This window comes from Cylas formicarius, unplaced genomic scaffold (assembly GCF_029955315.1).
Source record: "Cylas formicarius isolate icCylForm1 unplaced genomic scaffold, icCylForm1.1 PGA_scaffold_10__41_contigs__length_53128322, whole genome shotgun sequence".
NCBI lineage: Eukaryota > Metazoa > Arthropoda > Insecta > Coleoptera > Brentidae > Cylas > Cylas formicarius.
The window spans coordinates 7,259,620-7,282,150 of NW_026844214.1; the positions used below are offsets into that span (position 1 = coordinate 7,259,620).

At 32.8% G+C, this 22,531-nt stretch overlaps 1 protein-coding gene across 2 annotated transcripts in view; it reads left to right on the forward strand.

The window, feature by feature from the left end:
• The window catches only part of LOC132706610 (uncharacterized), an 86,273-nt gene that overhangs the window by 58,710 nt on the left and 5,032 nt on the right, over positions 1-22,531 (forward strand). For both annotated transcript variants that reach the window (XM_060678046.1, XM_060678054.1), the window contains exons 3-6: positions 3,930-4,099; positions 4,362-4,475; positions 11,887-11,995; positions 18,964-19,096. In XM_060678046.1, the coding sequence (XP_060534029.1) occupies positions 3,930-4,099; positions 4,362-4,475; positions 11,887-11,995; positions 18,964-19,096 (526 nt within the window). The remainder of the gene's footprint in view (positions 1-3,929; positions 4,100-4,361; positions 4,476-11,886; positions 11,996-18,963; positions 19,097-22,531) is intronic.

Here is a 22,531-nt window from a genome sequence, read left to right on the forward strand (position 1 = left end):
AACCGAAAGAAAATATTCTAAAAACGGAAGCATGCAAGCGTATACGTGTTGAACCATAAATAAAACACGGTTGAGCAATGGAGCATACAAAAATTTTAAAATACGTCGCAGGACCAGACGAAAAAGTAGCTTTTAAAATTTTCCATCCACCAGCCGTGACTTAATGTATAAACACGAGATGGATGAGACCACGTTTGCCGCGTTTAAAGTTCAAATGAAGTATATGTGTGCACCGTTGCCGCGCTCAAACAAAGTTCTTTAAAGTGCGATGTGACGTTTTTTTTTTTCGCCGGATCCGTAATTTTCAGCACTGTTATGGTACGGCAAAAAACCACCGTATTTATTCGATTGAATTTCCAGTTCTGGCAAAAACTGTTCCAATTAAAAGTGAAGACGGGGATGCATAGCGGAAAATCCTATTAAATCGACTGCTCAACGTGTTACATGCGCTAATAAACTTAGTCGTCTGCTTTTAAAATCGATAGGAGTATTTTTCTTGTTCTCGGAATTGCTCTCGTTGCATTGCAATAGTATTCTGCAGTGGGTACTGGTTCCGAAGCGTGCGAAATAATATATTATTCACAAAATTTGATAAACATTAATTTAGTCACGACTTTTATTTTGCACCAGCGGATCTAGTGACCGGGGAGTTTTTGCGTAGAAAAATAAAACGAGTGCATTTACTGAAGTGTGACTGACGTGTGTGACCATCAAAATTGATAACACGTCAAAAAATCATCCCTGGGTAAAATCTAGCGGAAACTGATTGCCCCGAAACCCGTGACCAAAATATCGCAAATGTTCGTAGGCCTAAGGGTGTTATTTTTACATAAAATCTATTTAGTGGCAAATTTTTAACTTCTAACCATGTTCTTCCCCTCTTTTTCACAATCTTTCCCAAAGTGCTGTCCCACGTTTCTCTGGGTCTTCCTGAGGAAAACTGACGAGGTGCGTGCGTCTTTTGCACGATAATGCACCTGTCCATACTGCTGGTGTTGCACAAGCTGCCATTTTAGAGTGTGGGCTCCAATCTATCGATCATCCTCTCTATAGTCCAGATATGGCCCCCAGCGACTATTATTTGTTTGGATATTTGAAAAATGACTTACGTGGACGGCGGTTTAACGACGAAGTTGAGTTAAAAGAATATTTTTTTAAAGGGATTGAGTTGTTAAAAAAGAGATGTAATGAGTGTATTGAAGTTAAGGGGGATTATATTGAAAAATAATACAAAATTGTTACTCTACTTTATTTCTTTCATATTCAGGCCGGAAATTTTGGCGTCGCCCTCGTATTAGTTGATATGTAAGTGATTATTAGTTGGTATGTAAGTGATTATTAGTAAAAACTAGTATTCAATAAAGGTGAATTCATATTTTCGAATTTTTTTCGTTTTAACAAAAAGGAAATAAGTTTTCAAGATAGAAATTTTTTGTCTTTAAGAATCTTTCAAAATTAATGGCAATTCATTTTAAAATATTTGAGAAACGCCATACTTACACAAGCATATGTGTACATTTTTAATTTTTCTTATGTTATTCAGTTTTTTTTGGTCCATTTCATTTTGGACTATTATACATGTATAGTCCGTCTCAATCTTCATCGTTCTGACTTTTGCCCGCAATTATGCAAGTTACCCACAGGCGGCAATAAAATTCGGGTCCGGTAGGATGGAGGGTTTATATTTATATTTATATTTATATTTATTTCATCTTCTAACTTCTTTTTCAGTTTATTCAAGGTAGAAACAACTTCGCTTTGATAAAGACAATATGTTTTCCAATTCTCCACTATTACTTATCGACGATATTGGCATTTCTGTTTAATAAGTCCTCTACTAAGTTTCATACGCATTTTTCACAACCTGTTTTGCATGAAGCGACATTGTTATATTCTCGTAAAATAAGTTTTTCGAAACGCACAGTAAAAAAAATATTCATCACTGCCACAAATGTTCAACATTCAAGAAAGAAAGAAATTTACAGTAAAAATAACCAATAAAAAGAAGTGAAACATCGTTAAAGTTTTATTTTGGAGAGTCTGTCGAAATCCAACACGATGAGATTGAGACAGACTATAATATTTAAAAAAAACAATTCTTCTTGCATGAAGCATGAAAAAGTGAACCTTTTTTGTTTTCTTATATTCAACTGTTCTAGCTGGTCATTCTGACGTCTCGTTCGACTGTAGCTAATTAGAATTTTGTGAAAAAAGCATGAAAAGCGATGAATTTTCTTGTATTAATTTTGTGATGTAAAAGCTCACTCATGGACCACACTTCCTAATTATGTAAAGATAAAAACTTGTAAAACAAAGCCTGTTACAGAAATCAACTAACCTACGTTTCCCAAAAATCCCAACACCCGATCTTTTTACAAGGCAACATTGTTTTCAAACACGAGATCGCTTGAAAATAACGGCAACACTGTAGACTGACACGGAAATGGAAACTCAACCAGAAAGAAAATATGATAATGAATGATCTTAAACTGAGTATGCTGACAGTTTGACAAAATTTCCAAGCCACGCCCCTAATATGTTTGCGCGTTTAGGTATAAAATCTTATTACCTCGGAAATGAAAAGTGAACCTGGCGAATAGCTGACTAAAATTGAAAATTTATACGTAGAAGTTTGAGCTTTACGTGATCGGATATAACGCCCCAGGGTGCAGCAGATTTTTAGTACCTAATATCTCTATGGCATGCAACATTAAAAATTAAAATCGGTTCATTTAAATAAATTTACCAATTTATTTTCATTAACGACAAGGCATTGTTGAGTAAAACATAATTTGCAAATTTATAGATGGCTCAGAGTGTACATATTTTTGTAGGAATCATTTGGTTTAGTAAAATATTAAATTTTTATAATAAAAACCTATATAGAAAAAAAGTACAACATAAATTTGAAACAAAAATTGTCATAAAATAAAAATAATAAAATCTTAACGCTCCCTAGTGTTATCAAATATTTATTCAAACTTTGTTTCTATTATAGTATCATCTCAAATTACCATGGCTAAAATCTACCGAAAACATCCGTTTTGGCCCCAAAAATCATAGAAAAACATTTTTTTTTGCTATAGAGCTTTCATGTACAAGTAAGCAATAGCAACATCAAATTTTAAGCAACATCTAAGTTATTTTTACAGACATAATTAATTAATTTATCATTTATTAAATATTGTTTAATTATTATTTAATAATTATATCAGTACGGTTTGTTGCAACGAATGTAAGTCTGTTGTTTCAAACTGTTTTTGCAAAAAACAAGTCTAAAATAAAAAGTATGCCATGCTGTAACACATTCCACTATGCAATGATATAAAAATAATGAAATATAATTAATATACAATCTGATCACTAGGTAATTTAGGACATTGCTTATTAAAATAGTCTTTATTATGCAATGTATAACTCACACATATAAAACAAATTAAAACAAAAAACATTTTGAGTCTTTTGATTTAAAACTGAATCAACTTTGAGGTTTTATGATTTGATATTTTTTGATATGATATATATTTTCAAGGGGTAGGTGCTGCATTAAATATCAGCTTATCGAGAGTAAACCATTTGTTATGTATGCCAATGAGGGCAAAATCGATGAATTGACGACACTGTTGCGACTAAAATCGGAAATGAGATGTATATGGTGATTCCTTATAATGCCTCCCCTTTAATATAAATTGAAAAAATGAGTATTATATTGGGAATGCTACGACTTTTTTTTTCTGTTTGCTGATCATTTTTCCAATTTAGTTTATGTATTAGTTTATGTATATTTTTCGCTACCCATATAATAATACTTTTAATTCTTTTGGGACACTTCTGAGCAATTAACGTTAACATTAATATTAACGTAATTTGCATTTTTTAATTAAGACGAATAAACGTTATAATCACGAACAGTTTTCAAATTTATCTAGACGAACCGACGCCAAACAAGACTAGGATATTCGTCCAGCATCCCACAAAGCACAGGAAGAAGCCGCAGATCAATAAACAAGTTCTGCCAAAGGAAAATAACACCATCGTAACCGCATTCGCTGGAACAAATGCTATTTTGAAGTGTAATGTTGAATTAAGCAATGTTTCGGTAAGCGTATCTTTTAAATTAGTAATTACACGGTAGGAAAGATATATTTTTTGTCAAAAAGTTTTTCTTCTATTTTTAACACTGAAGCGTAAACAATTAATACGAATTACATCTTATATGTCTTTAAAAATAATTTTAGTTAAATGAAACTGTTTCCATTTTTAGACCATAATAATAATTTAAAAATATAATAAAATTTTCAAATGAATTGTTATTTTGACATCTAAACTTTTATCGCATTTCCTAATTTGATTTGTTTTAGGTGATTTGGGTGAAGCATTTCGTAAATTCTTCCGACGTTAAAATTTTAACGATAAATTCCAGCACATTTGTCGAAGATAAAAGATATCTCGCTTCTAACACTCGAAACGAAAAGGTAAGTAACACTTTACTGTAGCTAGCATCTTTTAAGGCAAGGTTTTGTGGTGAGTTGGGGCACTAAAATTATGTGGTGGTAAATGTATTCCAAAGTATATAGTAACCAATGCCATACAAATAACCAAAATTTTTTCTATTGCGTGTAGTGTAATAAATTTGAACGTTACAATTCGTTCCGAACGCAAAATTCGCGTTCTGTTGAACGCGTTCCGAACGAGTTCGAAATTTATTACGCTTTCGTCGCGAACATAGAATTTTTAATCCAGAGCGGTCATTTTCTACACTGCAAACAGCCGATTTACTAATGCGCATGCGTCAGTGTTCCGAATGCGTTCGGGATCCACTCCACGAAAATAGCTAATATAAAAACGTATTCGGAAACCACTACATAAGGGTTAATAAACGCCGATTGCTTCGTCACGCCGACACAAGGGGGTTGAATATACCTTAGACATGCGCCCTGTTTGACCAAAGCGAAATTAGGTGCGATTAGCATTTCACCTCCAACCAACCGCCTGTTACATGCCCTAATATTCACGAGCATCGATTGATATTACGTAATCAGAGTCCTCGTCAGTGGTTAGAACTAATTCACAGATTACGGACTAAGTTTTGTGTTATAAAATAGTTAGTTAGCGAATATAAACAACATCGACAGCCTAATTTTAAGTAGCGTATTCAAAAAGTCTCCGAGATTCTCTAATGGCTAACAAAAAAGTGGGTCTGCTTTTTAAAATACCTTCGAGCCATAAAGTAGTAATGTCAGTTTCGGGGTGATTTTCTGCTCTTATAAACGTTACTTGGTATTATAAATAACTAAATGCTATTTACAAATATTCTACATATCGAATTGGCTTACGTTTCTCGAATCATTCTGTTGGTTTCTTCAGAGCTAATGAAACTGGCTTGTATTCTATTCTATACCTGCTTGTAAAGGGTGTTTTTTTTCGATGTATAGAACTTTAAGTTGGCATTACTGTTCAAGATGGCGACCGATTTAACAGCTATCAAGTGATTTATTCTCAGTTTGGTTTGGCAATTCATCATGAATAGACTCACGCCTGAACAACGCTTGCAAATAGTGCAATTTTATTTCGAAAATAATGTTTCTGTGCGGAATACGTATCGGGCACTATGTCCATTTTATCGTCGACAAAATCGTCCATCAGAGCAGTTAATTCGATTGACCATGGAACGTTTTCGCACCACGTTTACTATTATTGATAACTCGCATCCCCAGAGACGCCGTACGGTGCGTACAGAAGAAGCTATTGCTGCTGTAGAGCGTAGCATTGAGGAAGACCCGAATGAGTCCATCCGCCATCGAGCACAGGAATTGGATCTGTGTCCATCCACTTTATGGAATATTTTGCAGAAGGATCTTGGTTTACGTGCTTACAAAATCCACCTCGTGCAAGAATTGAAGCCAAACGATCATAAAGTAAGGCGTAGATTCGTCGAATGGGCCCAAAACGAGATTGCCGTTGTTCCCGATTTTCATAAGCGAATTTTGTTTAGCGATGAAGCGCACTTCTGGTTGAATGGCTACGTCAACAACCAAAACTGCCGCATTTGGAGCGAAGCTAATCCTCAAGTGTATGTCGAAACACCGTCACATCCAGAAAAACTGACTGTTTGCTGCGCTTTATGGGCTGGGGAATCATTGGTCCGTACTTTTTCAAAAACTCTCTTTCAGTCCTGAATTGAATAACCATGATGAAAGACACGTTTTGTGACCGCCTAATTTCACGTTTTGGACCTGTGAATTGGCCTCCAAGATCTTGTGACTTAACACCGCTATGCTACTTTCTGTAGGGCTTTGTAAAGTCATTGGTCTATGCGGATAAACCACAAATGCATGACCATTTGGAAGACAACATTTGCCGTGTTATTGCTGATATACGGCCACAAATGTTGGAAAAATTAATCGAAAATTGGACGTCCAGATTGGACTACATCCGCGCCAGCCGTGGCGGTCATATGCCAGAAATCAAATTTAAAATGTAATGCCACACGGATAAATAAAATTCATATCAATCGAATAATCCATTGTTGTTTTATTGCAACTTAAAGTTCTATACCACACTACACACTACACCCCTTATATTGTTTGAGGGAGGCGGAGCTAAAGGAGGGGCATGAGTTTGTCTCCGTTGACTGATTCCCATATTGGTGAAAGACCTAGGAAGTGGTTAAGATTTTTGATGATTATTATTATGAATGATACATGGAAGAATTTTAGTTTTATCGAATAAGATTTGATGTTCTGTTTTATGATCATGTTCGGCAACGGAAACGAGTTAATATTTTTCGTCCGGTCTCTCCAATGTATTCTTTGCCGCATATGCAAGGAATGCTGTAAATTCCTGGTATCTCAAACTGAATTTTGTCTTTGATAGAAAATGTTGATAGATTTTTGGTTAAGTGGTAAATCTGATTTTAAGAACTTTTGATATGTGGTCAGTGATGTTTTTAATGTAAGGAAGGACAACAGTGGTAAGTGTGGGGTTGCTTTCGGACTCATTGTCTTTGGAAGGTTGTGGTGAAGTGTATTAGAGAGAAGAGCATATGTAAGATGTTTTAATTCTGGGTTCATTGACTCGGGTTTACTGCTCTGTAAACTAGAGAAATAACAACCGATAGTTTTTGAGCCGGATGGTGATGTGACAATGCATTAAGGTGAATGACCCAATGCAATATCTAATAATGGGAGTTTATTGTTAGATTCTAATTCAACGCATGTTACTGTGTATAGAATTTAAATGGCTAAAAAGAAGGCATCAAAAAGAAGGTTCAAACTAATGTAATGGTTTTTGATTGTTCAATGAAATGAAAGGAATTAAGTACGGAACTATCAGTTTTCTTCGAAATGGGTTTTAAAATAGAGAATATGTTGGAGAAACAATGGAACTGACAATAGGTTGAAGGGATAGTCCTGGTTTGTGAATCTAGAGAGGAGGAACTTTAGAATCATAAGGGGTGACCGAGCTTTTGTCGGATTTTATTATAGAAGAAAGCCCTCGACACCTTCGATCCATTATAGAAACGCTAAGTGGATGATACTTTTGTTATTTGACTTCATGGTCAATGTTTGCTCCGAGTTTTCTTAAACATTGAAATTCTATGCACCGTAACATACGTTTTACCATTGAACTAGAAACTAATAATCGTCTACTATTTTTTAGATGTTCCTAGCAAATAGAAAATCAGACCTAACATTAGGTCATTCCACACTTACAACACCTTACTTCTGCTTTTCTCTCTTAAGCCTTCCATCAAAAAATACACTTCACCACAATGTTCCAAAGTTACTTCACACTTACTAATGTTGTCCTTCGTTACATTCAGCACTTCGCTAACCACATATCAGAAGTTCTTAAGAAATATAACTATATAAACCATATGTATTATTTGTGTTACAGCATTCCAGCATAAGTAAAGAATAGATTAGAAAGACCAGACGAAAAATTTCAAGAATATGAAAGAGCCTTAAGACTACGACAAATAAGCTCATCAGCAGTTACCGAACACAATTATTAAACATCAAAATCCTCAAATCTTACTCGATAAAACTAAAATTCTAAAATTCTTGCAGTTTCTTCTAAAAAAAAAAAAAATCCGAGAATCCATGGAAATCTATAAGCAACCCAACAATTTTAACCTCTACTCAGGTCTTTACCTTTTACCAATATGGGAATCAGTCATCCGAGACAATATTCATGCCCCTCCTAGAATGCGAGTCAGTTTCAGTCAAGCTCTGAAGAAGCCAACAGGATGATTAGCGAACTATTAGCAAGTTTCATTTATAAACCTCCGAGGTAGGACGAATCTAGAAGATTTTTAAATCATATTACAGTAAGCCTGTGGAAGTTTCTTTGAATAATTAATTAAATACCATTTAATTTTTATTGTGATTATTATATTTTTATTACAAAAAATATTATGCACATTGACCGAGGAATGGGAAGTTATCCCTGATAAATTAAAAACAAGCATCATAGTGCCCATACCTAAAGTGTCAAAACCGAAAACACCTGGTGATTTTCGACCAATTAACTTGCTGCCAGTAGTGGATAAAATCCTGGAAACGATAGTGTGTGGGTAGTTGAGAGACTACTTGGAACGGAACTGCCTACTCTACAGTGGACAGTCTCGTTTCCGGAGCAAACACTCGTGCGAATCTGCGTTGCAATATATGCGTGCAGTGTGGCGGAAAGACATGAATGAATCAAAACTAATTCTGAGTGTTTTTGTAGATTTTAAACGTGCATTTGAGACTATTGACAGGGACATTCTTATTACAAAATTAGGTTTATATGGCATTAAAGACTCTGCACTAGAATGGATAAAGAATGGAAAAGACTAAAATTAATAATAATGTTTCTAGTCAAAGGGATAGCAGATGGGGGGTACCCCAGGGAAGCGTGTTGGGCCCGCTTTTATTTATTATTTATATAAATGATATGTATCAGGTTTTAAAAAACTCCTTTGGTAACTTATTTGCTGATGACATGCTTATTTCAGTCACTGGAAACCAAACTGAACACCGAAATGCAGTATTTCTACGAATGGCTGTGTAAAAATGAACTAAAATTAAATAGCTCCAAAACCAAGTGCATGGTTATCGGTTCTAAGGTTAACTGTGAAAAATTTTATAAGTCGGGGTATTCTGTGGATATACAGGGTAATAAAATTGAGTTTGTTTCCGAAATTAAATATTTAGGGGTGATCTTGGATCCACAATTATGCTTTAGTAATCATGTTGAATATCTATGCAAAAAAATTAGTAAGAAAACAGGGTTTTTTAACCGGGTATCGCGGTTTTTATCGCAGTGGACTAGGATATTAGTGTATAATAGTATAATTTTGCCTCATTTTTCATATGTTTTTTCATTGCTTGCTACAGTTACAACAAAATAGGGTTATGAGAATCATCCTGAACTGTGATAGATATACTCCTATAAAGAGTATGTTAGACCAGCTAAATTGGCTAAATGTCGGGCAGTTTATTAGAAGCGCAAGTTTAATGTTGGTTTATGGAATTGCGCACGATCACCAGCCAGGCTATCTTAAATTATGGATGGAAAAAAGGTCAAACTTTTATCAATATAATATACGTTCCAATCAGCACTTCAATGTTTCTATGGTAAAAACAACAAATTTACAGAAAACTCTATTCTACGATGGTGTTTGTAATTTTAATGAACTGCCGGATAATATTAAGGGCGCGCCTTGCCCAAGAGTGTTCAAGAAGAGACTTACGGGGTATTTGCGAAGTTTAGAGTTTTGTTTATGCAAATTTTACTTGCTTATGTAAATAGCCAAGTGCTAAATAAATAAATATGGATTAGTTGTTACTGTTCAGCAAATTGTTGTCCAATTATTGTATATGAATACAAACAGGTTCTTCACACACACAATATCCTCTGGTAAACTGTTGCAATTGTCGAATGTCCTGTTATGTTTTATTATATTAAATAAATGATCATCGAGACGTTCGCCATTGCTTAGGAACAAAACACGCACGTGGAATGGAAATTGGTTGTGCGCAAACACATACATTTGGATGAGATCCTCCCGCAGTCAATGTTAACGTTTGCGTATTATTTGGACACGGTCGTGGTCTGTTATAATTCTGAGTTAAAGTGGGTAATCGCGCGATATCCTTGGGTTCCAGACGGGGGGACCAAATTCCAGGACAAAATAAATGTTTTTTACCTGTACAGAGCACCATCGGTCCATCTGAGAACTTACAGTGGATACAAGGTCTTCATTAATATTATAGTCCAAACTGGAATTGTTCTTGCCAACATGCAATTCAGAGCACTTCTGAGAATTCAGGGGCAGTAGCCAAGTCGAGCATAGGGGGAATTACGCATTAATAACAACCCGTATAATGAAGATGTTATCCAAAGTTCAACAATTTTTGAATTTTTTTGAATATTGAAATACATAGTATGCCAGAGTAAGCAATCGGAATCGCCTGGCACAGCTCTGTTTAATGATTCCAAGTATATTAAAATTCGTTAAGCATTTTTGTAGTTGTCGGTATTTTTTTCAAAACATGTTCCAGTCCCACTATTTTCCTTTCAGAGGTAGAGCAAAGAATATTAAACAAACATTATTCAGTCTAACTATGGGTAATACATGAAAATTTATACCAGGTTTTAATTGTCAAGATGGCAATTAAGCTCCGCAACATTTTTTCCTAATATTTTTTTAAGTTTCTTTTTATTTCATAAAAGTTTTTAATACTTCTGTTTCAATTACGCAGGAGGTTTGTGAAAAGTATTACAGCCTTTGGAAATTTCTTTGAAAAATTAACTTTTTTAAATTAGTTTTTCCATAATAATTTTTAAACCTCTAAAACTATTAGATTTAGTATTTACCCTAATTATATTTGCATTTATAGAATATATAAGAAAAATAATTAGCAGTGGCGTAATTACAATTAAAATTAATAAATAAGCTGACGTCATTAAGTGACACTTTTCGCACTCTTTTTTTTTAATTTCGACGTCGTGTTGTACAGAAAAATATTAATTAATATTTAATTCATTAATATTAATGAATTGATTACTATTAATATACATTTTCACTTCTCCGCCACAGCACTATGCTAGATGGACCCACGAACAACATAAAGTTGAAAATATAACCTACTTAATTTTCGCGTGGAATGAGCGAGATTCATATTTCATTATCTTTGTGCCTAATTGAAAAGGACATAGGAAGACTCTCATTCCAGTGGCCATGTTGTCGAAGATGGGGTAAAATATCAAGGGTTTTAAATAAAAACTGGGGTTGGTTAAAAATTAAAAGAAACACTGAGAACTCGTAACCACATCGATTCGAATTTGTGTCTCTGTACATTTCAAATGGTATTATTAGAATTTTAATCCAAAATTTCGTCTTAGGACGTGGCGCAGAAACATTTAACGAAACGGAAAGGCTGGCAAAGTTGTGGATGAAACAAGATTACCACGATGTTTCGTGTTTGCTTTCCTAATTGGTCCTCGGATACTTTCAAACCCGAAATTTAAGACATGCCTGAAAAGCCAAACACAAGGCTTTTCCATTTCCCTCAGATAATCTACTTTTCTTAACAGCGCATTGAACAAATTTCCTTAGCGCCTCAAGCAGCTTCTCTTCTACATCAATAATTGTATTTGATTGCGAGAACATGAATATTAATAATAATAATAATTGAGAATTGAGGATAATGAAAATGTAATTCATCTCAATCTCCCCTGCGTACCCTTGACGAAAAATTCTGCGTTTAGTAGCAAAAACAACGTCAAACCAGTTATAAAGCAACAAAAGAAATATAGGATTGTCAAGAAGTTAATTAAAAAGTCAAACAATATAATCGGGTTGAATTTGGCATAAATACGTATATTTGTTTTTAGATTTGGACGCTTCACATAAGATATACGAAAACATCGGATGCTGGCTTATACGAATGTCAAGTTTGCAACAGTCCCACCTTCAGTATATACACACAGCTACACGTTTACGGTAATTCATTAATAATACGTAGACTCCATTTTTCAAAAATCTTTATTTTTATTAAATTATATTTGTCATTGCTAAATTTTCGTTGACGACGCAAGTAGTTGGTAATTTAAATCAATTTAATGCAATAATAATAATAATAATATCATTTATTGCATCTAGGAGAAACCTCCATTACAAGAAGTAAGGCGGCTTAAAAAAACGCAAAAAAGGAATTATACTGGTTTTAAAAAAATGATAGAAAAGGAAAAAAAATAGCAACAGCAAGATTAAATATACACTGTGTCCAATTTTGGTCACGACTGTCCGTTGTTAGAGGCGTTTCGCAAATCTTTGCTACTTTTTTGTGAAACGAAACATGACGTAAACGAAATTTTCATGACTTGCTTAGTTTTTAAAATACGGCGATTTTGGAATTTTAAGTTTGCGAGCACCCCTCGTAGCACGGGTATCTTATCAAAATGTCGGAAAGGTGAAAAGCGCATCAGATTTAGATTTTTACGTAGAATTCAGTGGCGTAGTCATTTTTTTCTAAATAGTTTCGTCTTTTAAAAAAATGAAAAGGTTATTTGTATTAAAATCACAAAAATTATTGTTTTAAATTTTCATGAAGGTATGCCTTACAAAAAGTATTTTTCTTATTTATTCCTGACAATACTTAGACAATAGCTTTTATAATTTGCATGAAGCGAACTTAGTTTAATATTGACGTTTTATTTGGAACATTCCACATAGATCTATTAAAAAAGGAAAATCAAAACGAGAACCTAGTTATCAAAACAATTATTAAAATTGATAATTAACATAAAAATTATTAAATATTAGCATTTTTTTGCAAATCTTTATTTGACTTCTTAAATGTGGCCACAAAACAAAATCTAAAAAAGAGAGAAAGAGTTACACTGTTATGTGGTTTTAAACCAGATTGCCATGAATTGTAATAAAATTTGTATTGCAGTAAATTATAGGGAAGCCGCCTCTGCCACAAATCATAATGTGTGTTTTGCTTCTATTAACAGCAACTTTATTATTGGCACAGCAACCTCCAAAAGCTTGTAATTTTTGGTTTAAATCTGTCTGTGTGTTACTCATTATAACTAAGTCATTATGTTAAGGTTGATTTCAGCAAGATCGCACGTAAGAACGTATTTCTCTAAGTTAGTCAGAAATATCAAAATGAGGAACGGGTGGGAGACATTCCCCTTGTAGAATTCCTTCGATAAAGTCGAACGGCTTTGTGATTTGATCATTTCATTTGATACGCTTAACAACCGTTTCATACATTTTTTTAATACTTTGGCAGCTTACTGCAGCATTATTTGGTCTGTGTCATCTCAATTGTGAGATAAAGTATCATTGCGCGCTTGAAGTCAATGAATGCCACATAAACTTTAGGGCGTTTTAACATTGTATGCTTGTTTCAATTTTTCCTGAATCCTGTTTAACATTCCGGCAATAAATATATTTCTAGCATTGCAAAATATTGTCAATCTTTACAACAAAAAAGAAGTAAATAATTTGGCATAGCAATCTGTATGCCCCTTGCTTGTATCTATATCTACTACCAGTTATTAGAGATACAGAGAACGAAAGGAAACTTTAGCGCTAATTCCGATTGCCATGCCTATTCAACTCGTTCGGGGGATCTCCTTAGACGGCCTAGGTTTAGACTGAGGAAGTCTGAGAACAACTCATTGAACCTGAAATTGCATAATGTTTTGCCAAGTACCGTGAAAAAGATGAGCAATAGAAAATTTGAACATACTATTAAAGAATTTCTACAACGTCATTGTTTTTACTCCCTGCGAGCATACATTGACACTGTCACTGCTATCGATGCGCTATAAAACTGTATAGTACTGTCTAATTTTGTTTGTATTAGATGTGTGTCTTTATGTTATTTATTAATTTGATTTTATTGCACTTGAATATCACTTCTGACTTGCTACAATTGTACGTCCCTTTTGTACGAAACGTAGTCAATAAATGAATCTATCTATCTATCTATAATTTTCAGGGTTTTCTTTAAGGCCGCTCTTATACAACATGGAGAGTATTACTTTATGCCAGGCAGAAGGAATTTTTTCGGTTTCAAAAAATTTGAAATATATTTTTTTAAAAACTCTTAGCTTATACCATTCACTTCAAGCGATTTGCGATTCTAAAGAATATCCTGTACGTTATTTTATGTTTTATATTGTTTTGGCACAGCTACTGCAACAAATTACAGTCGATGTCGATAATTTAGATTCTGCCAAATTTCTGTACAAACACGCTATTAATATGCCGGGGAATTCTGAAACTTTATTCGAAAATCGGTCCCAGGAGAAATCTTGAAGTTTTACTGTACTCTCAGATACAAGAAAGTTAAGCGATTACGTGGGAGCTGTTGTATATTTTTTGTTGCATGCAAAGAGAGGCGCCTAAATATTGAACTGAATAGTAAGAGATACTTACGTACCAAATAACAATTTGGTACAAACAAAATATATGTTTTTCTTTTATCTCTTTCTTCTTATCTAATTTTGTTAATGTTAGCTACTAAGGATGTTTTCAAAAAATCTACAAATCTTGGTTACGTTATTTTTATAACCTCACTTTGCAACTTTAGCTTATAAACTTGAATAGTCTGCAGAACTTTCTTATTTCAACCTCCATAAAGATGATGCATAGCACCGAGAGTTGAGAGATATCCTTTAGTTATACCTCGACCAAAAAGATAGTGCTTTTAGAACCAACCATGCGATTAACTTTGCCTACTGTGTATTACTCCAAAACCTTAGTCCCTGATAGAACACCCTGCCGAGCAGACCCTCACCCGTAACCATTCCAGGACCGTCCTAGGAATTTATCTACCTATATTAACACTAATACGATATATTTCAATACATTTCTACATTGTATTATTGTTAATATACAAGATATTAAATAAATAAAAACAATTATAAAGTATCAGTCACTTAAAAAATCGTCACTGTAGCTATTGACGTCACCTATTCAATGACCAACTCCGCCACTAATCGTTCTCGATAAATATTTTCTTGTTTTATTACTCGTTTTTCGCAGTTATACCAACTTTGTATTGATATTTTAGCTGCCTCTTGCCGAATTACGTTTATGGTACTATCACTAAGTTATGTACAGTGTTATTTCTTCTTATATGCGCTTTCAACTCAGACCAAATCATCTCAATCGGGATCGCGGATAATCTCGAGTTATCATGTCCGTTTTGTTGTGCTATCGAATCGATTTTGTAATCTTTATTAAAATGTTTTATTGTTAATAATTTCAGAAGTTGTTTTTTCGTATAAATCATTTTCGTACACCACTTCTTTAATTTATTTTTTATTTGAAGAAGTATTTGCAATGTTTCTAATTTGGGCTGAATGATACGACGCATTATCCAACACAATAACAGTATTGGGCGATAGTTTTGGCAACAGTTTATCTGCAGAAACGCATTTAAAAAGATAAAATAGAGTATAAAAATAAAACTTCAGATTCTAACTACGCCAGTCATTTAAATTCAGAAATGCACAAGTTTGACAATAATTTTGATATTTTACGTAATGAATGAAAAAGCAAAAAAATGAATTTATTGCTGGCTATGCGTGTCCGTTATTAAATTTAAATTTATAACCCTGCAACGGTAATTAATAATCTACTACTACCTTTTTATAAATAACCCTGAAAATCTGAACACTATTTGTTCTAATTTAAATGTGTTAATTGGATTTTCATCAAGTAAAAGTCATAAATATTATTCACACGATACGATCCAACCGAATGAAAAGAAAACATTGACCAAAGGAAAAGGTTTGTCGAAGAAAGGTCGAGGATCTATTCCTATTCCTGGATCTATTCAGATAACATAACAATTTTGCGATGGGCGGATAATAAAGTTGTTCACATGGCCAGCATTGGGATAGAAAGACTAAAACTTATATTGAAGTACTTTGCTCACAAGCGATAGTACAGTACAACCGTTTTATGGGTTGACATGGCGGACCGAATGGTAGCCTACTATCCACGCAGTCGAAAACAAAAGATTTTACATGAGAATAATATTTTATTTTTTGAATCTTGGAATGGTAAATTCCTGAATACTATTCCAAAAAATTAATCTGCATCTTAATAGCAGCAACAACAACAACAGCAACAATTTTACAGATCAACAAAATAACACGAAAAAAAAAACATGGAAGCTTTGTCTGAGATTCTATAGCTTTCTACTAAAACAGACCATACAAATCCACCAAAATGTGTGTAGATTTTTTTCTGGGCTTTTAATTTTTATTTTTTAATTCGTCCTTGAAGAAATTAAAAAAAATGTCGCTTTGCAGTTTTTTCCTTTACAAGAAGGCCGTATTAAATGGAAATTACGACCTTTCGTTTGTATGCTACTAGCAGTGGTTTGTTTTGAAAATAAAATATGGATTTTAGATTAATAAGGCAAAATGTTGAGAAATAAGTCTGGAAAAATAGTTATTTAGTTTCCGATGAAATCAATAGATCAGCGTGATTTATAAAAAATCAATCTCTAAGCTGCCTCATAGAATAGTCAAGTTCGGAGATACAATGGGTTAAAGTTTAAATTTTGATCTGAATTTTCTAATTAATTGGGAAAGTTATTATAGTACCATAATAAAAATTGTTAGTTTTAGTTTTTTTTTGACATTATAGTTACGAATTTGTTGGACGTTGCTCCTAGGGGATGCTAGTTTTACCTTATATTTAGATAAATCTATTCATATTTTTTAACTGTTGAGTTATGGGTGAAATATGATGAAAATTTGAACGAATTATTCATAAAACAGCTACTTCTTTTAACGGTTTTTAACTTATTTGTATTTAAAAATTTGATGGCATTTTTTAAAATTTAATATTAAAATTGTCCACTATCGGCCTCAATACATTTTAGAAATCTTGTATGTAGTAAACAGAATCTTATTAAAACTTAAATTCTTAGCTAATTCAAAAATTCTGACTTATCCCAACTTATTTTTCAGAAGTGCTTACCTCTTTTGATGAAAATCTAACTTAAGTTTGAAATTCGTACTTTTTCAAAAAAAAAACTGTCTTACTAAACTAAATCGTACATTTTATTTTCGTTGGCCTATCAGCGCTTTCGTTGTTTTCTATAATCATTACATAACCAACAATTTTAAGATAATGAAAAACAAACTAAAAAAAAAAGGGATACGTCTTTAAAATTGAAGTGGATGATGATTCTTCTATAGCCTTCTGGATTTCTCTTGCGTTGGATATTGACTCGATGACGTTTCACCAAACATGGTGAAAGTTTATTACTAATTTAAGGAAATGCATACTAGCTTCTGTATAAAGGCGAACACTCAACGAGACGAAGTGTGGCAAATGAGTTTGTTCTTAATTTACTTTTGCTTGTAGGCTGTGCTACCTACATTCTAGGCCATATGTTTACAAGTAACTTTTTACCTTAAAAAAACTGTTTTCGTTTACATGTGGCCATATATTTCTGCCAAAAAATAAACGATTCTAAACTGTCGTATCGGCAGACTTTCGTATAAAAAAAAATGAATGTCTGACATTTCACCCGGTATATTCACTGCCGCTATCTTCAATTTTCCGCCACCTTCATCTCCAGGCGACAACTTTTTATTACCTTTTAGCATAATACCTTGTCTTTCCACTAAACAAGATCTGGGCCCATTAATTTTTTTTATGTTCTCGAGAATAAGCTCCAAACAACGAAACGCTGTCGTTAAGGGGCTTAAATTAAATGCGAAATCTGAAAGAGAATTAACTTTGGCAATAATGAGTAATGTTCAAACTTTATACCTGTTGCAAACATATTTTCCCGACAGATTAAAGTGTCGTTCTCGATTCCGAACATATCGTAATCGAGTTTAATTTACTTCGGTTATACCGAACTCCCAGTAGGATTTCGTTAAATTCTATTCTAAGTGAACAAACAACATACCTGTGTGTTCCAATTTCTCAGATTTCACCCTCGCGTTTCAGATTTATATCTTGAAAGTTTATTACTAATTTAGGGAAATGCATAAATGAAAACTGATACGAATTTGTATATATTCAGAGTGACACAAGGATGTGGGAATTCTAAATTAGTTTCTTAGTAACTTTAGTAACTAATTTTAAATAACAAACTTTTCTTTAGATTGAGCAGATCATTAGTTTTTCAGCAAAAATATTCGGAACAAAATATGTTTGCAGAATATATTTTTTAATAAAGTATGCCAAAAGTTTAGGAAAACATGTATTTCTTAAAAAACCTTCGCTTAGAATTTGGCAAACATATTTTTACTTGTGCCCCTTACCATCCAAATGCCACAATGGAGACAATCCGGTAACATAGTTATTTTGATGATTCTGCACGAAACAGATGCCAAATTACCAAAAAGAAAATATATTATTACGTTTTTAATACAAGTTGGTCACAAAATTAAAGTAAGCAATAAAAAAATGCTAAAATTTTTGCTGGAATGTATTGCGATTAGATTATTTAGAATCAATACTTTTTTTGTATTTTACAAATTTTGCATAGACAAGAAAAGGCGAAAACAAGTATAATAGCTATAAAATTATATAATATTAAATAAACATCGGATATGCCTATATTTTTTACACATTTGGCTCCGACACAATATTATTAGGTCTGTTAACAGTTAACTACTTAGAAAACTTCAGTTACGTTCAAAAGCCAGCATGCCAGAAATTGCATGCATTTAAAATTTGACAAAATATCATATGCGCTTTCCAAAAAAAGGCCTTATTTACGGAAATGTTATAACTTTTAGATCCATGTAAGTATTTTGTGCCACCTTCGAATAGACCACAAAAACACTTTCATTTTCCTTGTGTTTATTAACATCCAGTGCATGTTTGTGCTTGTTTGTTTCATCCTGTAAGGCGGTATATTTACGTATATTTCTCATATTGATATTTGACATTTCCTATATAAACTATAGAAGCATGGGCCGAAATAATTGGAACAAAATTTGGATCGGCTGTCAGAAAAGTAGATGAAGGGGATCCGATTCGTCTGAGCTGTATTATAAATGGCACACATCACCCAATACCTAGACCTACATATATGTTTTGGTAAGTTTTAAGATGTTCGATACCTGAATTTAAATTTAAAAAAGCAATTATATATTTAAGAGATTTGCCGGAGCGAAAACACCATTTTGAATAAGGACCATTTTAATAATATTGATAATGAAAGAACATTAATTCACTTTGATAATTTCCTAATTAGCAAAATCTTTCATCTTACTTTTCGTAGAGTTCAACTAGAAAACGTTGCTGGGGTTTGCAAAATTTAAATTCAAATCTTGTGAGGATCCATTATGCATATAAAGTCTATAAAAACAATCAAATCTTTGAAATGTAGAAATTCTAGAAGCGTGGTTCTTATATTGTGAATTCGTATCACCTAGAGCGCATAATAAGAAACAAATTTAAATTTCTAAACGGGCACAGTTTACAATTACCGATAGTAGTTTGACCGGTAAATGTATAAAAGGCAGGTTATGTGTTTTTTGCTTTCCTTAAGAAATAAAATATTAAGGCCTGCCCTGCTTTATACGGGCAATTGAACCCCGTATATAGATTATGTAGAAAGCAGTGGAACAAAACACAATCTATGGAAAATTTGAATAAGGTGCCACAGACGAGTTCCTACGTTGAATAAAGAACGTAATTTTGACGCAAAAATACCGAGCAATGTGGCTGTAATAAAAGGCAGGTGAATACTTCTTGTCTGATTTATTTTTCGGTCCCTTTAGTGGGTCGTCTCTAAATGATAGCTGGTAGATAATACATTATTAATAAGAATAATATTTCTTTATTTTCTCTGATGCATTTCCCCAAAAATTTTTCTGAATATAGAAAATGTCATATAAAAGTAGCATACTTTATAAAAAAACATACAAAACACGATATTAAAAAAATAGGAATAATTATATAGATTTGATGCTGGCATCAGAGATCGAAGTACTTGTCACACTATACATGCTGTAGTTTTATAGAAACTGGGTACGAATTTTGTCAATTAGTATCAGATTTTCAGAAATCTTCGTCGGAAGTTAAATACTGCTCAATCAAAATTCTCTATTTCTATATTATGGTAAGATATTGTAAAGTTATTTACAGTTAACCGCATGATTACTTTGAATAATATGGTGTAAATCCAAATTGATTATTTTAAAATATATTCTTCGATATGTGGGTGTAGTTAATAGCATAAAATTGATGCTTTTGGTACATGATCTGTCGCAATGACGCTTAATGTAACTAATATAATATGATCTAAACAGTCTATCGAGCTCTGGCCTCGAGAATATATAACTTGTAATATGGCACTGAGTGTTCATTAATAACATAATAAATATCTATTATATACTGTACCATCAACTATCAAAAATAACAAATCACCAATCCTAAGAATTGCAAATTAACATTTATACAGTCAGAAAATATTCTTTTAATTGTTTAATAAAAATATAACCTTTTCACTTTTTAAACTTACAGGAATTGAATTAAATGTTTTGCACGTATTTATGATGGAATTATATATTATGTTGGTTCTGGTATTGATTTCGTATATATCATTTATTACTCTACACTCCCGAACAAAAAATTTAGGCCACTCAAGAAAATTCAAATAATTTGAAAAAAAGGAGTTTATCACTGAATCGTCAGTAGGCAGTGAATTATTTGCTTTCCGATAAATCAGTTATTGTCAGCGTACGTTAGACTTTCTATTTAAGAACGGAAGTACGGCCTAATTAAAAATTTGTGCGTTGGGTACTTTCCAGCTTATCGTTCATTTATTTCCATAAAACTTATGATTGTGTGGCCTATTTCAGATCTGGAGTGTATAATACCTAAACGCAAGGAGAGGGAATACACGTTATTGGTTTTCAAGAGTTCTCAATATTGTTAATTCTTTCTAGTTTCTTTAGTTACAAATAGGAATTAATTGAGGTTTGTTTATAATAGATATTTTGTTTTCCGACAAAATCATGAAAACCAACATCAGATTTTCCGATTATATGTTAAATTCAGGTAACCAAATAGAGTAGGAAAGATAATTTATCACTTTCTAGTTCTTGATAAACTTTTTCTTCCTAAGAAATTGTAATTTCTTGAGTGCAATAATTTTTGAAACCAGTGTAGTTTCTTCGTTATGAACCTGATTAGTAATTATTAAATAAGTATTTGCTTTTTAGTGCTCATTCATAATATTAAATCTAAGTTTACACTGTTTAGTTTGAGTTCTTCCTTTACGTAATTATCAATACAAGGTATCTGTATTGCTTATATAATATCCTTAAAACGTTGTTTTGTAAGGACTGCATTTTATTGAAATTTGTTTCGGTGCACATTCCTCATATGGGTAGTAAATATTCAAATAGTGATAAAAGAAGGAATAGCAGATCATTGATTTTGTTTTATTAGTTTAATAATTCCTACATTTAACCAAAAATGACATCATAGGTTAAATTGAATTTGTAATTTTTTCTGTGTGTTCATACTAATTTAGAGTAGCGCCTATCACTACTCCTAGATATTTAAATTTAGTAACTTTCTCCGTCATTGATTTGAATATTTTTATCATTTATATTTTTCGAAGAAACTTCCACAGACTACTGTAATATTTTTCAAAGAAACATCCACAGGCTACTGTAATAATTTTTATGAAACTTCATCCTGTTGACTTCTTCAGAGCTTGACCGAAGCTGGCTCGCATTTTACTGCACCTGCGTTTATATTGTTTGAGGGGGGCGGAGCTAAATGAGGGGCATAAAAACCGTCTCGGATGATTAAGATTAAGACAGTTAAGATTATTAGATTGTTAGGTACATATTCCCTAGCAAAATTAAAACGTTTTACAGGGAAAACTGATAGTGTCGTACAATAAACACCATTACATTAGATACACTAGATACTCTAGTTATTTTCGACGTAGAATCCCTCTTTACTAAAATTGCTATTGCTGAAACTCTTATCATCATTTCAGATATATATTTGTTTATGCCGTGTTTATGCGGTGTTTATGCCCCTGATTTAGCTCCCTCCCCTCAAACAATATATAAGCAGGCACAGAGTAAAATGATGAAGTTTTATAAAAGTATTGCAGTAGCCTGTTGAAGTTTCTTTGAAAAATATAAATGACATAAATATTCAAATCAATGACGGAGGAAGTTATTAAATTAAAATATCTAGGAATAGTGATAGACGAAACTCTAAATTCGTATGAACACACAGAAAAAATTACCAATTCAATTTTACCTACGATGTCATTTTTGGTTAAATGTAGGAATTAAACTAATAGCAAGTTCGACTCAGCAAAAACCGACGCGGGGAGAATCCAGAACTTTTGTAAAAAGTATCATTTATATTTTTATTTTTTTGCGTAAAATCCATATATTTTGTTTTGTTAATATGAATTTTTAATGTGTTTGAATACAGCCAATTAACATATTTCTATACATCTCGATATTATCCGTTAGTTTGTTGTGCGGCTGTAAT